Genomic DNA, 15,015 nt, shown 5'->3' with positions numbered 1-15,015 from the left:
GTGTGTATCTCCATCCTGAGTGAAGTGTTTGCAACACATCCACCGTTCTTGCCATGCAGGTGATATCCTGTTGTGAAGAACTAATAGGGGAGGCAAAACATATCTGTTTTCAGTTAATCAAGCATCTACGGTTCAAATAGGTTATGAAGACTGCCTGCTTACTTCTCCGCAGCTCAAGCACTTCAGGCCGTATTTGTATTCTTGGACGAGTCGATATCTACTTGAACACTGACATAGCTATACAAGTCCGTGGCACCAACAGACAGTCTGATATGATCTATGATCTTCCCACTTCCCATGGCCGTTTCTACTTTTTTAAAAGCGTAGTCGAAAGCTTGCCGGTCATAACCTGCCACTGCGAGTACCAAAAGCACTGTCACCACATGCAACGCCTAAGAGGCCGCTGAAAAAGACGAAAGGAGAGTATACACGACGCGTTACTCGTGTATACATCGTTAGCCAAACCATAAGCAGTCATCCATTGCTCACATTGACTACTGGCGGCTACATCGATGACCATTTGCTACAGGTTTACCCATGACGGACCAGAAAAGTTGGCATTCTGCGTGGAAGCCGCAGTTGTATGGAAAGTGAAGTTAAAAGCTCCGGAGGCGCGTCCACTGTACCGATTGCGACATGTGGCATACCAAAGCCTTCCTGATTTCATTAAGGGTAGATTTGTGGCCATTGGCACACCCGTTGTGGGATATTGGCCCGTCATGGCCGTCATCTGCAGGCGTTTCTATCATCGGCATCGGGGTGTTTAGATACTAATACAACACGTACACATGCACCATAAGCCTAGCAGCATGATCGTTGTTTCAAAAGCTCACAGAATGGGTAGCAGACCGAGACTGCCAGAACCCATTCTGTCACGTGAGCTGCATCCAACCGCGGCGACATTCTACTCTGCCCTCGTTTGTTTGCTATACCTTCCTAGCCGCCTATGGACACAGTGTTCGTCTTTTTTCGCCTCCGTTCAATTCTTCCGTGGTTTACAACACACTGGATTCAAACCATCCTGTCGTCATCGTGTTCATCGAGCTCACTCTCCGACGCCTCAGTCAGCACACTTCCTCCCTCGGCTGCGACTCCCACCCGAACCCCTTTGCCTCCCCCAATTTGCCACCACGAACCCAGGCCAGCCGAGCAATCGAGAATGTGTGGCGAACCTCGGAAGCCTGGCAATATGTTCTCGCTACCTACCCGGAAGTCCCCGAAGTCCCGGTCGATGCAAACGCAACAAATAAACATTTTGCCGAGACACTCGTGCTGGCCCCGAAGAACAATCTAGATCCCAACACCCAGGGCAAGCGAATGGTGCAGCTGTTCCAGGCCTCCCGCAACGGCGCCCAGAACCTTCGCGCTGTCTTGACACAGGTCACAGGCGACGCGCGCCGCAACGTGTCGGATGCTTGTACGAGGTGCCGCAAGGGCAACGGGCTGTGGCGTCAATGTGTTACCGCGAGCCCTGCCGTCAAGTCTGATCCGATCGCCGGGGCATGTGCCAACTGCTTCTACAACGGCCGGTCTGGTCAGTGCTCCTTCAGAGCCCCAACCCGCGACCTTGAAAAGCCGGCCGGCCCATCGAAGTGCGCAGGAGAAGAAGCCGCTGAGACCACGGACTCGGAGTACGAACGCCAGCCTTTGAGCGGCCTCATTACAGCCACAGTGCAGGTGCTCGAATCTTCGTTCGCACTCCAGGCAATTCCTTCAGAATTGCTCCTGCAGTGCGGGCTCATGAGAAAAGGAATGCGACCAGGGCCGGCGTGGGCGGGCGTCAGGGCTTCTCAGTTGAAACGAATGAGATCGGGTATGAGAGCGATGGAACGGAGCATCGAACAGTGGTCGGTTCGGTTCGTGGACCACACCGAGTTAGTTAAGAAATTGCTCCAAGTGGTGAGAGAACAGGTCGCTCAGCCGTCAGACTCCGAGGATGATGAAGGCTGAATTACTACCTCTGCATCCATGATGCTTGATACAAGTGGAAAATGGGAGTCGAAAAAAGAGGAAAGAAGGCCTATGAGTATCTTCAAACTTAGGAGGGGAAGTTGGTGCTGCGTCTGTATACTTCGATAACTGCTCGTCGATTCTCCAATGTCTCCATTATGCTGCTTCTTCACTGGTCCAATCAACGACATCATTTTCGCCGGCGTATGACATTTGTAGAAATTTCCCAGCAGTAAACAATTCGGGTTCAACGACTGACAACTGGCTGCAGTCGAAGTGGCGTAAACCTCGGGATACACACTGCGTAATCGTTATGATCCAAGGTCGCTAGCAGAGTTCACATAACTCACCCCATGCTGACTCAATTGGATGTCCGCTAAGCAGATGTATCGTCATTGAGTCAGCATGAGGAGGAAGCGAGTGACCGTTGAGAAACCGTTTGTAGTCTAGATCCAGGAAAGTGGAACAGCCACAAGGGGTTAGTTAGTGGCTAGGGGGCGAGGCTAGCAGCTCATTGGTTGGATGAACGCGACCGGTAGTCTCCCCGGGCCTAACGCCGTCATCCGGTCTTTTGAGCTGACCCAGCCACCTCCTATTAATCTCTCTCGTCTATTGTTTTACCAAACAACGACATCTGACATCTCATGGACGCGTGCTCTGGCGCTTCCCAATTGTCAGTCCACCAAATGCCTATTGACGGTTCGCCGCGTGAGCAATGAGCCATGGCACCAATATCCCAGCATGGCGCCGACACATCGGTGCTCCGCAAGTTCGGAATCAAGTAAGCATCTTTCCCGCATCGTAGCATGGCATCTCGGGGTATCTAACCAACAACCATGTGTCTAGTGAGGCGTACCAACTGGCCATGTACATACTCGACCAGTATCGTGGCACTATCCTCTCTTGCCGCTATGAGATCCCGTCACGTCTCGCATCGGCAGAGGCCCAGCTGGAAGAAGCAGTCAAGGTCGCTATCGTGGATACCATCATGAGACATCCGATGCTGCAGGTCGGTATGACCGATGCCACTTCCAAGAGTCCGTCGTGGCTCCAGCTGGATAGCCTCGACCTGACGCAACATATAAAATGGATCCAAGTCGGAGAGTATGACGACTTTGAGACAACGATGCAAGAAGCCTTTTGCACTCAGCTCGACGACCGCTTCCCAGACTTTTCCGTCAAGCTGCCGAACTGGAGGGTTACCATTTTCCGACAGGGACATGCCCCTTCCATGGAGGTTATGCTGACTTGGAACCACCCCCAATTCGACGGCGCTGGCGCCAAGGTGTTCCACGAAGACTTTCTCGAGCTGCTCAACTCCACCGGGAACGGGGAATACGCGTGGGAAGGACTGGAGGCCAATATCCTCAGACTACCTGAAGCGTCTCCCATGCTTCCAAGCCCGATCGAGGACTTGAAGAAGATGCCGGTAGATCTCAAGTACCTCAGCAAGGTCTTTTGGGAAGAAATCCGGCCCTCGGCTCTCAATAGGGACAAGTCCCTGGCCACTTGGTGCCCCATTCGTACCTCTCCGTACAAAACCCAGTTCCGATCCTTTTTCATCGATGACGCCTCTCTGTCGGCGATCCTAGCCCTCTGCCGACAGAACAAGACCACCATCACCGGCCTGATCCACGGATTGGCGCTACTCACCTTCTCCCTACACCTCAACAGCAAGGCCGCCCCGGCCTTTCAGAGCTCCACCGTCATGGACCACCGCCGGAACCTGCCTCCGGCCCCGGCAGACGCCCCGTGGGGTAGTTCCGGCAGGGTAGTGGGCAACTACGTGACGCAGGCGGTCCACAAGTACGACACCAGCCTAGTGAAGCGCATCCGTTCCAAAATGCTGCCCTCGGATGCCGTCGGCGAGGGGGAAGGGAAAGGGAAAGCTCTGTCTGCCGACCTTATAAGTGAGCTATGGGCTGTCTCAGCAAAGAGCCGGCGGGCGATAGAGCAGAGGCTGGAGGCCGGGCTGCGGAACGACCTGGTGGGGATCTTCAAGTTCGTGACGGACTGGCAGAAGACGATGGGGGACATGGCGAAGCGGAAGCGGCAGTTTTCGTGGCTGGTGACCAACATCGGCGTGATGAAAGGGGGCGGCGGCAACGACGACATCGAGTCCGACCACGAAGGAATAAAGAAGAGCTGGGCGATCAGCCGGGCGCAGTTCGGCCTCAGCGCCGAGATCCCCGCCGCCGCCATCGAGTTCTCGCCCGTCAGTGTCGCCGGCCGGGGCATGTGGGTCGGTGCGAACTGGGCGGACTGCGCTGTCGATGTGACGCTGGGGGAGCGCATCATGGCGGATATGGAGAGGTGGCTGAACCAACTCGCGAGCCAGCCTTGAAAGTGTTCCCTGCTATACCCGATTGTACGGATAATACAGATGCCTGCGTGGAGTGCTCGCACAGCAAAAGGAATGAATTCCTGGACCCCTGCGCTTGCTCCCTCTGGCACCGCCTCGGGATCGTAAGATTCGTCGTGCCGATGTTACGTAGCATCTGCATGGGTCTGTATCATGAATCTATCCACACAGCCTGCTCTGAAATTGTCGAATTTGTGTACTAACAATAACCCTATCACTTGGCAGCGTAAGGCTGGCTGGCTGTCCTTCAACCTGAAACCGATTGTGCATAGATCGCGGAGATTAACTGTGGTGGGCAAACGTTGATTGGGTTGTCAGCACTCAGGGTTGTCCCCTACCACACGTTAGGAAGAGTCCAGACTTCCTCAGGCAGACGTTCATCTTCATATTTGAATAGCCTGTTGAGATGTTCTATTCGGACTTTTACATCATGTTCAACAGTTTTATCCAGTAATTCCTCTTATTTGGCTGGCTTGAGCCGAGACGAGCACCATGGTGACGCTAACTCCGACATTCCCCACGCTCTGGTGCACCATCTTACTCCTTTTCCCCGTATTTTCCAGCCAAGACGCTCGAAAGGGCGTCCCTGGCTGTGAGTTCAGGAGCGACTTTGTCAAACGACTGACGCCGGTCCATTTCGACCCCACGCAGAACTGCGGCGAACTCAACTTCATCCTGCAGGCGGTCAACAAGAACAGGAAGTACGATTACTGCTCGGCCGATCCCCAACATGTGCTCGGGTACATCCGGGACGGCTTCCGCCCCGCCCACGGCGGCGACAAGAAGAAAATGCCGCAGGATTGCGAGATCGAGCAGTGGTGGTTCAAGGGCCACTACCCCCGGAGCCCGGTCGCCTTCTGCAAGAACGCGACGGCGATTGCCGCCACGAGGGACAAGAAGGTCAGATTCAATCTTACCCGGGCCCAGCCCTTCTTCAACGTCATCCATGGCCCGCGAACAACGTGCCACGATTTGGTCCGGAATGACTTGGAAACAATCGGCAATCCGGACGTCGCCGGACCAGGTGTAAGAATCGTTCCTCTTCTATCCCTCTATACTGCTAGCCCCTTTCTTTATCTAATTGCACAAACACTCACGCTTATTCCATCTCTCTTATAAAAAGGTCGTGGCTTCGTATTTGACCCAGCTTCTCCTCTGCGCCTTCTTTTCCGGCTTCTACCGCGACGACCGTAGCCCCCGGCGTGCGGAGCTGTCGTTCTCGGCCTTCTACACGACCACCATGATGTTGGCCCTCTCCATCGCCGTCGCCTCGGCCGTAACCTTTGCCGAGACGCGCGCCACGCCCAGCTCGATCCGCAGCGACCTTCGCCTGCCCAACATCTACGAGTATCGGCTGTTGGCGCTAGCTCCCGCCTTCGCCGTCCTGCCGGTCATGGTGGCCCACACCCTTCACCACGAAAGACAACAACAACAACAACAACAGCAACAGAAAAGAGGGGTATTTAGCGTCGCACAAAGAGGTAAAAGCCGACGAAAACTCCTCCTGCTGCTGCCTAGGGTGTTGCCGGCGCTGGTGTGTCTCCTCTGTGTCGTGATGGTCTGGGTGATCTGGGTGGTCGGCGAGCAGGGCCGCAAGTCGCCTGTCCGCTTCGTGTTTGGGGGCAGGCTCGACATACGGGTGAGCGGCTTTTTGTACACGCAGGCAGGCGAGTACACGTTGGCAGTAGTGTGCTTGACGACGGCGCTTCCCGTCCTGGGGATACTACTCTCCACGTGGATCCCACATCGAGGGGTATACTACTGGCGTCAGGCCGGGTCGGTCTTCCGCGTGGTCTGTCTTCTTTTGGCACTGGTGGAGTGGATCATGTTGATGTTCATTCGAACAAAAGCCGTGGAGGACGGACAGGGTCATACGTCCGAGACGGAGATTGGATTCGGTCAGATTTTGGCACTCTTCACGTGGTTTCCTGTACTGTTTATCTTGGCATTTGGGGTGGAATTCCCAGGGCTAGATGGGGCGAAGCCATAGGATTGGTAGGGATGGGTGTTTGAGAGACGCAAATGCATGTTTGAAGAATTGAAGAGGCGGGCATCTAGTTAAGTCAAGCTCGTCAATGCAATGATTTGTTTGATAGACTCTCGCAATAGTCTTGCCTTCGACTCAGGCTGAAGCTATGTGGCAATATTACTTGGTAGTCGAGTTTTAAGTGTAATAATTATTAATGAAGGCTCCGGCGTGCCTACTCGTGAATAACCCTAAATAGGGGTAGCCCAACGCGGATTTGTTCATGTCACCAGTCGGGGACATTTTACGCCACCTTTGCTTAACACAAACACCATTCACGCTAATAGATATGGAATAGGCTTGTCGCCTTGGAAAAGGATATATATGAACCATATCTCCTTGATTTAAGTCTTCTGTCCGCGCCGTACTCCGAGATACATATTGTCTAGAGCGGTGGTACATCCTCCAAAATTATCCCTGACCGTGATACGTAGTAACCAGGAATGCACATCCTACTCACGTATTCGTGTGGGATAATTTCGACCAATCCTCATCTGTATCCAGCACAGACATCTTGGTACACGTTATTCTCCAACCCCGCCGCCGTCGTCGGGATATAGTTCAAGTACGTACCGTACGAGTACGTCCAGCGGGGGTCGTTCAGCTCCGTCTTCCACGTCCAAAAGACCCAGCCGTTCATGCCGGGCTTCTCGTAGAGCTGCTGCTGTGCCGTGAAGAACTTCTTAAAGAAGGCCGCGTCATGCCAGTCGGCCCCTGACGTCATGCTCCACTCCCCCGTGATCCGGAAGTCCTCCCCGCCCACGAGCCGCGAGTCGGTGCAGGCCAGGTGCATGAGCCGGTACTGGTCGCCCGTGTTCTGCAGCGCGAAGCCGATGTAGTTGTGGTCGTCGAAGGCCGTCGCGAAGCCGTTGGCGACGCTCGAGGACTGGCGCGGGTTGCCCGCGTCCCACTTGGCGGACATGAACTGCACGTGCAGATTTTTGTCGTCCGGGACGCCGCTCTCGGCGTCGCGGACCGCCTTGAGGGCGCGCGGGTAGTACTTCTCCACCAGGCCCGGGTCCTCGCCGGGGGCGGGGTAGCGTCCGCCCGCGTCGTGCTTGGAGACGGGCTCGTTGAGGACCTCGATCATCCCCACGGAGGCGTAGGCTGGGTTGCTATGGATCCGTTTCGTCATCCACGAGAGCCACTTGCAGGCGCGGTCGAAGTTGTAGTCGTTGAAGAACCCGGCAGGGGTTAGGGTTCTGGCCGGTGAACACGTCCTGCTGCTGGCCTCCGGGAGCGCCGTGGAGGTCGATGATGACGTACATTCCAAGGTTGGTGGCCTTCTGTACCACGGCGTCGAGGAACGGAAGCATGGCGTTGCCGTCGGCGAAGGGCTCGCTAGCTTTGTCGACAATGTCGTTGTAGGACCAGTAGCCGATTGGGATCCGGATGGTGTTCAGGCCGACGTCGTGCACAGATTGGACCGTGTCGGCGTTGATCCACTCCCTCCAGTGTTTCTGGAAGGCTTGGTTGCCCGCCGCGCGGTTATTGCCCGTGTAGTGGTTCCGCATGCAATCGAACTCGGAGACGTCAGAGTCGAGTGTGCAGCCCATTGACCTCCATTCATCTCGCATCATCCAAGGCTCGGACACCAGCCAGCCTATATCAGGAAGGTTAGTTGATGCATACATGAATAAAGACCTGATCTTGAGGGCAGGAGAAGAAAACCACTTTGACACATACCACCAAAGTTGACGCCTCGGATTTTGGTAACGCCGTTTGGGAGATGGGGCTGGAACCGCTTCCCAGTTCTCCCACGTAACGGCTTTGATTGAACGCCGCAAGGTCGCTGCGGTCCTGGGGAAGCCATGCGTCAACGACGCAGGCCAAAAGGATAGAGGCAATAGTGACACGGAGCATTGTGGGCTCTTAGAGATGAAATGTCTTGGATCACTGTCCATGGATGGGTTTCCAGACACCCCGACCTCTATAAATACTGGAGAGAATTACCTTTTTTCATAGTAGCCTTCCTCACCATCAACTAACCCGATATGGATGAAGAAAAGGAAAGACAAAATTCTATTAATAGCAAGTTATGGAAAAAGTGCACATCTCCCTGCGGTCCACTTTGCTTTACGCGCCACTGCCGTCAGCATCGCTCAGCTCAAGTAATGGCGTTCCGTAAACAGCTTGCTGGATGTTGATCCAGTTCGTCGGATGCAAGGTGCTGACTCCCATCACCCATGCGTTGTTCAATGTTGGTCTTATTCAAGCTAATAGCGACCTGGTGACTTAACCCTTACCAACAACCCATGCAATATTTTTCAATGCTTCATATTCGGTGTGACAATTGGAACAACAAGAGGGCGTCTCAAAGGACACATCATATAAATCTGGAAAATTCTAGAGTATGTCAAAGAAGCGAGATGGACCTCAGCCTGATCCGCGCGATTCACTGTTGATGACTATATTGAAGGGGATCGACATAAAGCTGTATTGCCTGCAGTCAGCTCAGCAAGCTTCCAAGCCGCCTTGTGACCGTAAAACCAACTCGTCGTAACATGATCACACTACTGCAAAGTGATGGAGACTGTGGAGCAATGGAAAAGGAGCGTACGCCCCGTGACGATGATGCTTGCGAAGCCAACAGGTCTGCCTGATCAATGGAAGACTATATCTGTTTTGGGTGCAATGCCGAGCTTGATATGGGGGCGGGCTGACCACTGGACTTAGTAAGGTTACGAGATGCAGGGTGCATTAGTGGTGCTAACAGGAATGAACCCGCATTTCGCCCTGCATGAGCTCAGCTCGCGGATATGCAAGGGTGCAGGCCGCTACCTTGCGCTGCAGTAGCTATGGGGATCTCGTGTTGGTACCATTCAGGTACGTTTAGGAGCGAAGGCGCTGGTTGATGCCAACATGTTGCACTTGGTTGCTGAGTCAGGCACATCAGAATTGATGCTGATTTTGAACAATCCACCGAATGGGAGACTAGGCAACACTCTCAGTGTGCGGATAGCTGACCACAGCGAGAAACCTGCTACTCTGGTCGAATTGGGGCTGGGGACTGGCGAGTGCGGATCGTTGCGTGAGGAGCTCCGGTACAGGCAGTTTCACAGAACTGTATCGACTCGTCACAAAATGTAAGACGAAAGAAAGGAAAAGGGCCTCCTCGGCATTGGAGTAATGTTCATTTTAATCAAGAGTAGCTAATGCGTGCGTTGAGTAGGAGGAGATTGTGTTGCGGCCGAACATGACTGACTCCTCAATACTGCAATCAGGCAGCTGCTAGCTGCCCCAGCACCGTCGGGTAGACGACATGATGGAATGCAACTTTGGGTACTTATAGAGTAGGCCATAATGCGTAACCATGAGCAGTTCAAGATCTGTGCTCGGCTGGTAAAATTGTTATTCGCAAGTTCTAGAATTACGATAAGAAGCGTCGTAGGAGATTGGTTGTCCTGATTGCTTTTGGTCCAGTAGTCCGCTCACAGCCTACTGCAGGCTGGCAGGGCCCTGAGGCGCCGACCAAATTGCCCTGACATTGAAGCTAACACATTACACGCTGAGCCAGGGCCTGACCAAACCTCTGCAATAGAGTGATCGAGAAAACCGTTTTACCACCCCCTTGCCTCGGCGCATTTCTCTCTGGCGGGATACCCAATCTCAATGCTGCACTTCAACATTTCATCTATACTACCAAGCCATTATGAAAAACTTCTTGGGCATTATTGGTTGGCACGTATATGGTCACTGTTCGAGGTCGTCTGTTCCAGGGCCCCATGGCTGCCGGGCGGGGTCCTGCGCCGTGCGTGCAACCGCTGCCATACCCACAAACTCAGCTGGCAGCGCGAGGTCAATGGACAATGCAGGAGATGTCGCAGATCTACTATGGCTGTACCACCATAAACCATTCGAGTCGAAATCGGCATCACCAACGTGCCCCAAGAGCATTGGACCAATTGCCTCCCGCGGCAGCAGCCGACCATGCACAGCCTCCCGTGGTGGACACCCGGCCAAGTGCTCCGACAGCATCCACTGATACTAGGACCGAGACGACCGGTGATCCCCACATGGATCTTGATGTAGGTGATTCGGACTTCATTGAGAGGATGCATTGACTTCTCAAGAAGAGACTCTGAATCGAAGCCATCAATTGGAACACTTGGGCTCGTCGTGTGCGATCCTCGTGGGGCCCGCATTGGAAATGCGAAGAGGCCTCGAACATCCACGACCTGGGCTACACCAGTAACCTTCTTTCCGTTTGCAAGAAAATGTGAGCATCGCGATAATCCCCCAAGTCAACTTCTGGCTCACAGTTTCTTTCCCACTGTAGGTTTCTCGATGTCGGCACAATGGTGCTCGAAGGTGCAACCATCAACGTTACGGACTTGCCCACCCTCGAGCTGTTGAGCCGGAAGCCTGCCGAGGAGGCTTCAGGCCCAAGCCATCTCTGGAATCTGGCCAGTTACGCGTATCCTCTGATAGTGAGATTGCATGTCACACTGCGGCTTCCACTTGCCGTCTACGAAGCACTGGCAAGCGTCCAAGACGACCAGCCCGGTTATGCAGCTCAGTACGCTGGTGCGGACGCAAAGGCAGTCGCATGCGCCACATGGGCCCGCGCATGGGCTGCCGTAGGTCAGCTGCCTCATCTCCGTAACCTCCACGTATGGCTGGACCACGACGGCAGTTCGTCGTGGTCTCACGTCCGGGAACGCCAGGCCGTGGGCAAAAGTCTCATGGATGTCCTGGCGACGCATTTACAGGATCGTTCCCGGGTCGAGAATCCGCCCCCCGGCGGTGGAGGGTCTCTTCAATCTCCCCAAACTGCATCCGGCCCTGGCGAGACCGGAAACCCACTATGTGCCCGAGAGCCCGCCGCCGCCATTTTCCATCGAGCGGCGCTTTCGTATGAGCTCCTATGTTGAAGAAGGAGCCGACGGCATTCTACGAGTGAAACATGAAACCGACTTCCCCATCACGAGGATATCGGTCTATTTTCTCAAAGACTCGGATGGCCCGGACTGGGGTCCGTATGATGTGACCGAAGATGAGATACGGGAAATGGAGGATTGCGAGACAATGCTTTGGGGGCGGGGCGAAGACGCCGTTCGCGCGTACTTGGAAGATGTAACTACACCAGTTTCCCCGGTGTTCTACCATCTCGTTCGAATATGAACTTTGCATAGTGCTGATCATCCTTCAGATTAATACATCATTCGGAATGCAACCGAACTTGGATCCTTACCCTTGGAGTTTTGTATCATATACAAATCATCCCTCAGGCTTCTAGATCATCAGTAGTTATCTATCCCAGATACACCGATTGGAATCCTAACCGGGGATGCAGATTAGGGGGTTAGTCATCTCACTCTATCCAGCCTACCAGATTACACACAACCATCAATATTACTCCAGCGCAATGGACTTCGGATCTCCATAACTTGGCGCTAGAAGCTGTGGCTCCAAGCAACCAGTAAAGATAATACACCACCACCACGGCCCTGATATAGGGACTACGTTCTGGCGCAGGGGCCACGGCATGAGAGGGTCCCGCCACTCGGGCAAGCGCATGGGAGAGACTAGCGATGGAGGCATGATGGGCGGCAGCACCGGTGGTTATTTGAGAGGAGGCCGCGGCGCCGGAATAATGGGAGGCAGTAGCAGGGGTTCGCCTCAGTGGTGGTGATGGCGGATGTATGGGAGCTGGAGCCATGGGGAAGCGACGGTGTTAGCGATGTCACGCCAGCCTTGTGGGTTACGAGCAGTATTATACCATCTAACCCTAAATTTCCGGTAATAATACTTTTCCGCTAGCAGGAACATCAGAGTAGGCGTACTGGGAGCACTAGGTATTCCAAATTCATGTTAAATGATAGTTTAGGTGGTATGTATTCTTGTTCGGCTCTTAAATCATGTTGCACTACTGGACCGGACATGCTGGTTAGAAGAGAACAGGGTGACCTTTGTGTGACGTTACTCACATGTGCCCCTCCGTCGTTCACCGAGTCTTCCGTCACCGATACAGCGTGTACAAAAGGGGGCTGAGCTGCGTTTTGTCCGACTTTCGTTTCTCCTAGGCTCCCCCTACGTAAGCTCGGAAAGGGGAATGGGAAAGAGGAAAACCGCACGGACTTTTCAAATAAGAGGACGGTATGAAGCCAAGTGCTTGAATGTGAAGAAAATCTCATGTTTATAGAAACAAGTTTGTTAGCCACTGAAAATGGGATCGCCGCATGAGCCAATTGGCCAGAGGGTTCATTCAAGGTCAGCCTAATTTAGAGCGTCATTCCAGGTATGTGGCAAGGTGGAACGCTGCTACGCCTCTGCGGCTTATCTGCATGTATGTAAAAATAGCCAAGACCAAAGTGATTTGCAATTACGTGCGTAGACGATCGTACAGCATATTGAGGCCGTATTACATCTCACACAGAGTCTTCAAGAATTGGGCAGGATAAGTCTTTTGGCACTACTAATGGACGTAGTCTACTGCAAAACTATTGAAACTTTAGCTTTGAACATATTCTGCTTCTTTCTTCTCTCTCGACCAAATCTATCAAGCGAAGTTCCATGCCATTATGGAGGAAACGGACGCGCCTACACGCAATCCATCAACGGAATCATTACGAAGCAATATTGATCTCAATGCAGACCGTGACCCAGACCCGTCGGACTCTGCTTGCAGAGACGGCGAGAGCAACTCGACCAACACGTTAGCAGATAACGTTTCAACTTGGCGATTTACGATCACAGGCTTGGCACTTTCACTTGGAGTCATCCCTTTTGCTGAGTTGGCTGCGTTCCTTCCTTCTCCAAACTCTGGGCCTACTGGTGCCCCCAAGTGTATTTGATTTGAGATGCAACAATGATGTGGGTGACTCCATCGAGCAAAAATTCACTTTGGACATGACCTTCGGAAGCTTCACCTTCTCTCAGGCCAAAACGATTGACATAGCCTGGGATACCGTCATTGGCCAAGGTGGTCGGTTTCTGCACGGTTGGATTGTTTACCGCTTTGTTTTGCACCCCTTCTTGGTAATCTTGATGGAACGATTTTCAGTGACCACCGATTTCTACCTGGCCATGTCGTTCTCGCGGTCTTCTTTTGGGACTCTTTGGATTCTGGTTACCTCCCTGCGCCGACGTGAAAGCGCTACGGTATTCTTGGGCACGTTGATGGTTGTCTACACGCTCGGATACACCCTGCTGTTCTCGGTCATATGGGGCGCAGCCACAGGTTACGTTAGTCTGTCCCAGAATTTCTACCCGATGCCCAATGGCGATGTCGTCCCTTTGAACTCCCCGGACCTGTCTCTATGCTGGGTGTTGGAGGATACGCGATTGGGCGTCAGTCAGCCCTTGGTTGAGCTGGGACCCAACTTTGCCGACGTTGGTGGCTCCACGAAAGAACTCACGCTCGACGGCGTCAAGTACCCTAGTGCCGGGTTATGTTTGCAAGAGACGGCGGATGTGAACCAGACATTGCATTATTCTACTGGTGGATGGCGGCGTAGTAATGCAACCACCATTTGGGACTACGTTGCAATTACAGGCGACGCGAACAGTTCAAGAAACAGCTCGTTAAACATCAAAAGTATACGCGACTGTCAGTGGCCCTCCCATGATTATACCGGAAGAAAATGCTCATGATTGCCAGATGCGCTCACAGCGCAGACACTACGGATGGCTGTCCATGGGCAATATTGGAAGCAAGAAGCCAAGCCCAAGGTTACAACCCCCGAGACATCAGAGATCGTGAGCTATACGCCCGAAGGATTGCCAGCTACATGGTGGACAGTTTTGTTCGGCCGTTGTATGGGCGCATCCAAAACCTTCACAGGCCTCGGACTCGCCTCCTCGATCGACTCTCCTCATTATGATTCGAATGAAAACGTCACTGTGGGTGTCCAAGTACAATTTCCACCGCACGGCAAGACAGGCAACGAAAGTGTCATCGACATTGCTTTCTGGAGCCGTTTCGTCCGCAACACCTCGATGGCAGTCGGCCAGAATACCACTAATGACCTGCCGTACAACTCCACAATATGGCTAAACGGCGCCTCCATCCAGCTTGCTGCGCCTTTCCTCGATTTCGGTCATGGCTGTTATAGCCCATCGATATTCACAAGCTTGGGTAACTGCGTGTGTTACAAGGGAGAGCCGATCCCGGTGCACTACATAGCAAAGGAGCGGGCCGTCTGCCGGACGGTGCCCGGAGTCGTGTGGGGCTTCTCAAGCTTTCTGACCCGCCTCGGACTTGGTCTTGAGTGTGCCTGGCTGGCGTGCTGTGCGATATGCTACGGTCTGATGTCAGCGTCTAGCGGAATACTCAGAAAGAAGTTGATCTGGACAACGTCTACTCGGCGAGCGGCATTGGTATTTTCCAGGGCCGTCTCTGATATCAAGGGCGAAGAGATGGACCAATTAAGCGAGGATCTGCTTGCCTCCAAGCTCAAGGGCATTCTTCTCGGCTATCCGCGACATAACCATTTACGTCAAGAAGAGCAAGATGTTGATACCCCGTCAGGTATCCGCTTGGTGGCAAACCCGCCTCACAGGGAACATGAATTAACAGATCTCACAAATGCCAGTCTCGAGAGAGCTAAGCAGAAGTTGAAATCATCTGCAAAAGACACATTTCGGAAACGAAAGCTGTCAACAACTGAAGTATATGAGGACTTAAATTGGCGGGTTTACGACAGAGTATGAGAGCAGCCTTGAGAGAAAATAC

At 53.3% G+C, this 15,015-nt stretch overlaps 6 protein-coding genes across 6 annotated transcripts; 5 read left to right on the top strand and 1 right to left on the bottom strand.

Moving 5' to 3' along the window:
• Positions 1-1,317: 1,317 nt before the first annotated feature.
• On the top strand, positions 1,318-1,950 carry PG997_015096 (uncharacterized protein; the record flags this gene model as incomplete). Its single annotated transcript, XM_066819410.1, has 1 exon — positions 1,318-1,950. The coding sequence occupies one exon, from the start codon at positions 1,318-1,320 to the stop codon at positions 1,948-1,950; it is 633 nt and encodes a 210-aa protein (XP_066661598.1).
• Positions 1,951-2,672: 722 nt separating this feature from the next.
• On the top strand, positions 2,673-4,294 carry PG997_015095 (uncharacterized protein; the record flags this gene model as incomplete). The annotated part of the gene is made up of 2 exons (XM_066819409.1): positions 2,673-2,731; positions 2,797-4,294. The coding sequence occupies 2 exons, from the start codon at positions 2,673-2,675 to the stop codon at positions 4,292-4,294; spliced, it is 1,557 nt and encodes a 518-aa protein (XP_066661597.1).
• Positions 4,295-4,804: 510 nt separating this feature from the next.
• Positions 4,805-6,302, top strand: PG997_015094 (uncharacterized protein; the record flags this gene model as incomplete). The annotated part of the gene is made up of 2 exons (XM_066819408.1): positions 4,805-5,338; positions 5,460-6,302. The coding sequence occupies 2 exons, from the start codon at positions 4,805-4,807 to the stop codon at positions 6,300-6,302; spliced, it is 1,377 nt and encodes a 458-aa protein (XP_066661596.1).
• A 526-nt stretch (positions 6,303-6,828) lies between these two features.
• PG997_015093 (glycoside hydrolase family 5) lies at positions 6,829-8,201 on the bottom strand (the record flags this gene model as incomplete). Its single annotated transcript, XM_066819407.1, has 3 exons — positions 6,829-7,485; positions 7,523-7,987; positions 8,025-8,201. 3 exons carry the CDS (start codon positions 8,199-8,201, stop codon positions 6,829-6,831), a joined length of 1,299 nt encoding a protein of 432 aa, XP_066661595.1.
• Positions 8,202-10,636: 2,435 nt separating this feature from the next.
• Positions 10,637-11,212, top strand: PG997_015092 (uncharacterized protein; the record flags this gene model as incomplete). Its single annotated transcript, XM_066819406.1, has 1 exon — positions 10,637-11,212. One exon carries the CDS (start codon positions 10,637-10,639, stop codon positions 11,210-11,212), a length of 576 nt encoding a protein of 191 aa, XP_066661594.1.
• Positions 11,213-12,862: 1,650 nt separating this feature from the next.
• PG997_015091 (uncharacterized protein) lies at positions 12,863-14,993 on the top strand (the record flags this gene model as incomplete). Its single annotated transcript, XM_066819405.1, has 3 exons — positions 12,863-13,083; positions 13,127-13,890; positions 13,942-14,993. The coding sequence occupies 3 exons, from the start codon at positions 12,863-12,865 to the stop codon at positions 14,991-14,993; spliced, it is 2,037 nt and encodes a 678-aa protein (XP_066661593.1).
• Between the last annotated feature and the right edge of the window lie 22 nt (positions 14,994-15,015).

Source organism: Apiospora hydei (assembly GCF_038363865.1).
Source record: "Apiospora hydei strain CBS 114990 chromosome Unknown utg000010l_segment0_segment0, whole genome shotgun sequence".
Taxonomy (NCBI): Eukaryota; Fungi; Ascomycota; class Sordariomycetes; order Amphisphaeriales; family Apiosporaceae; genus Apiospora; species Apiospora hydei.
This window is presented reverse-complemented; position numbering and strand designations above follow the sequence as displayed.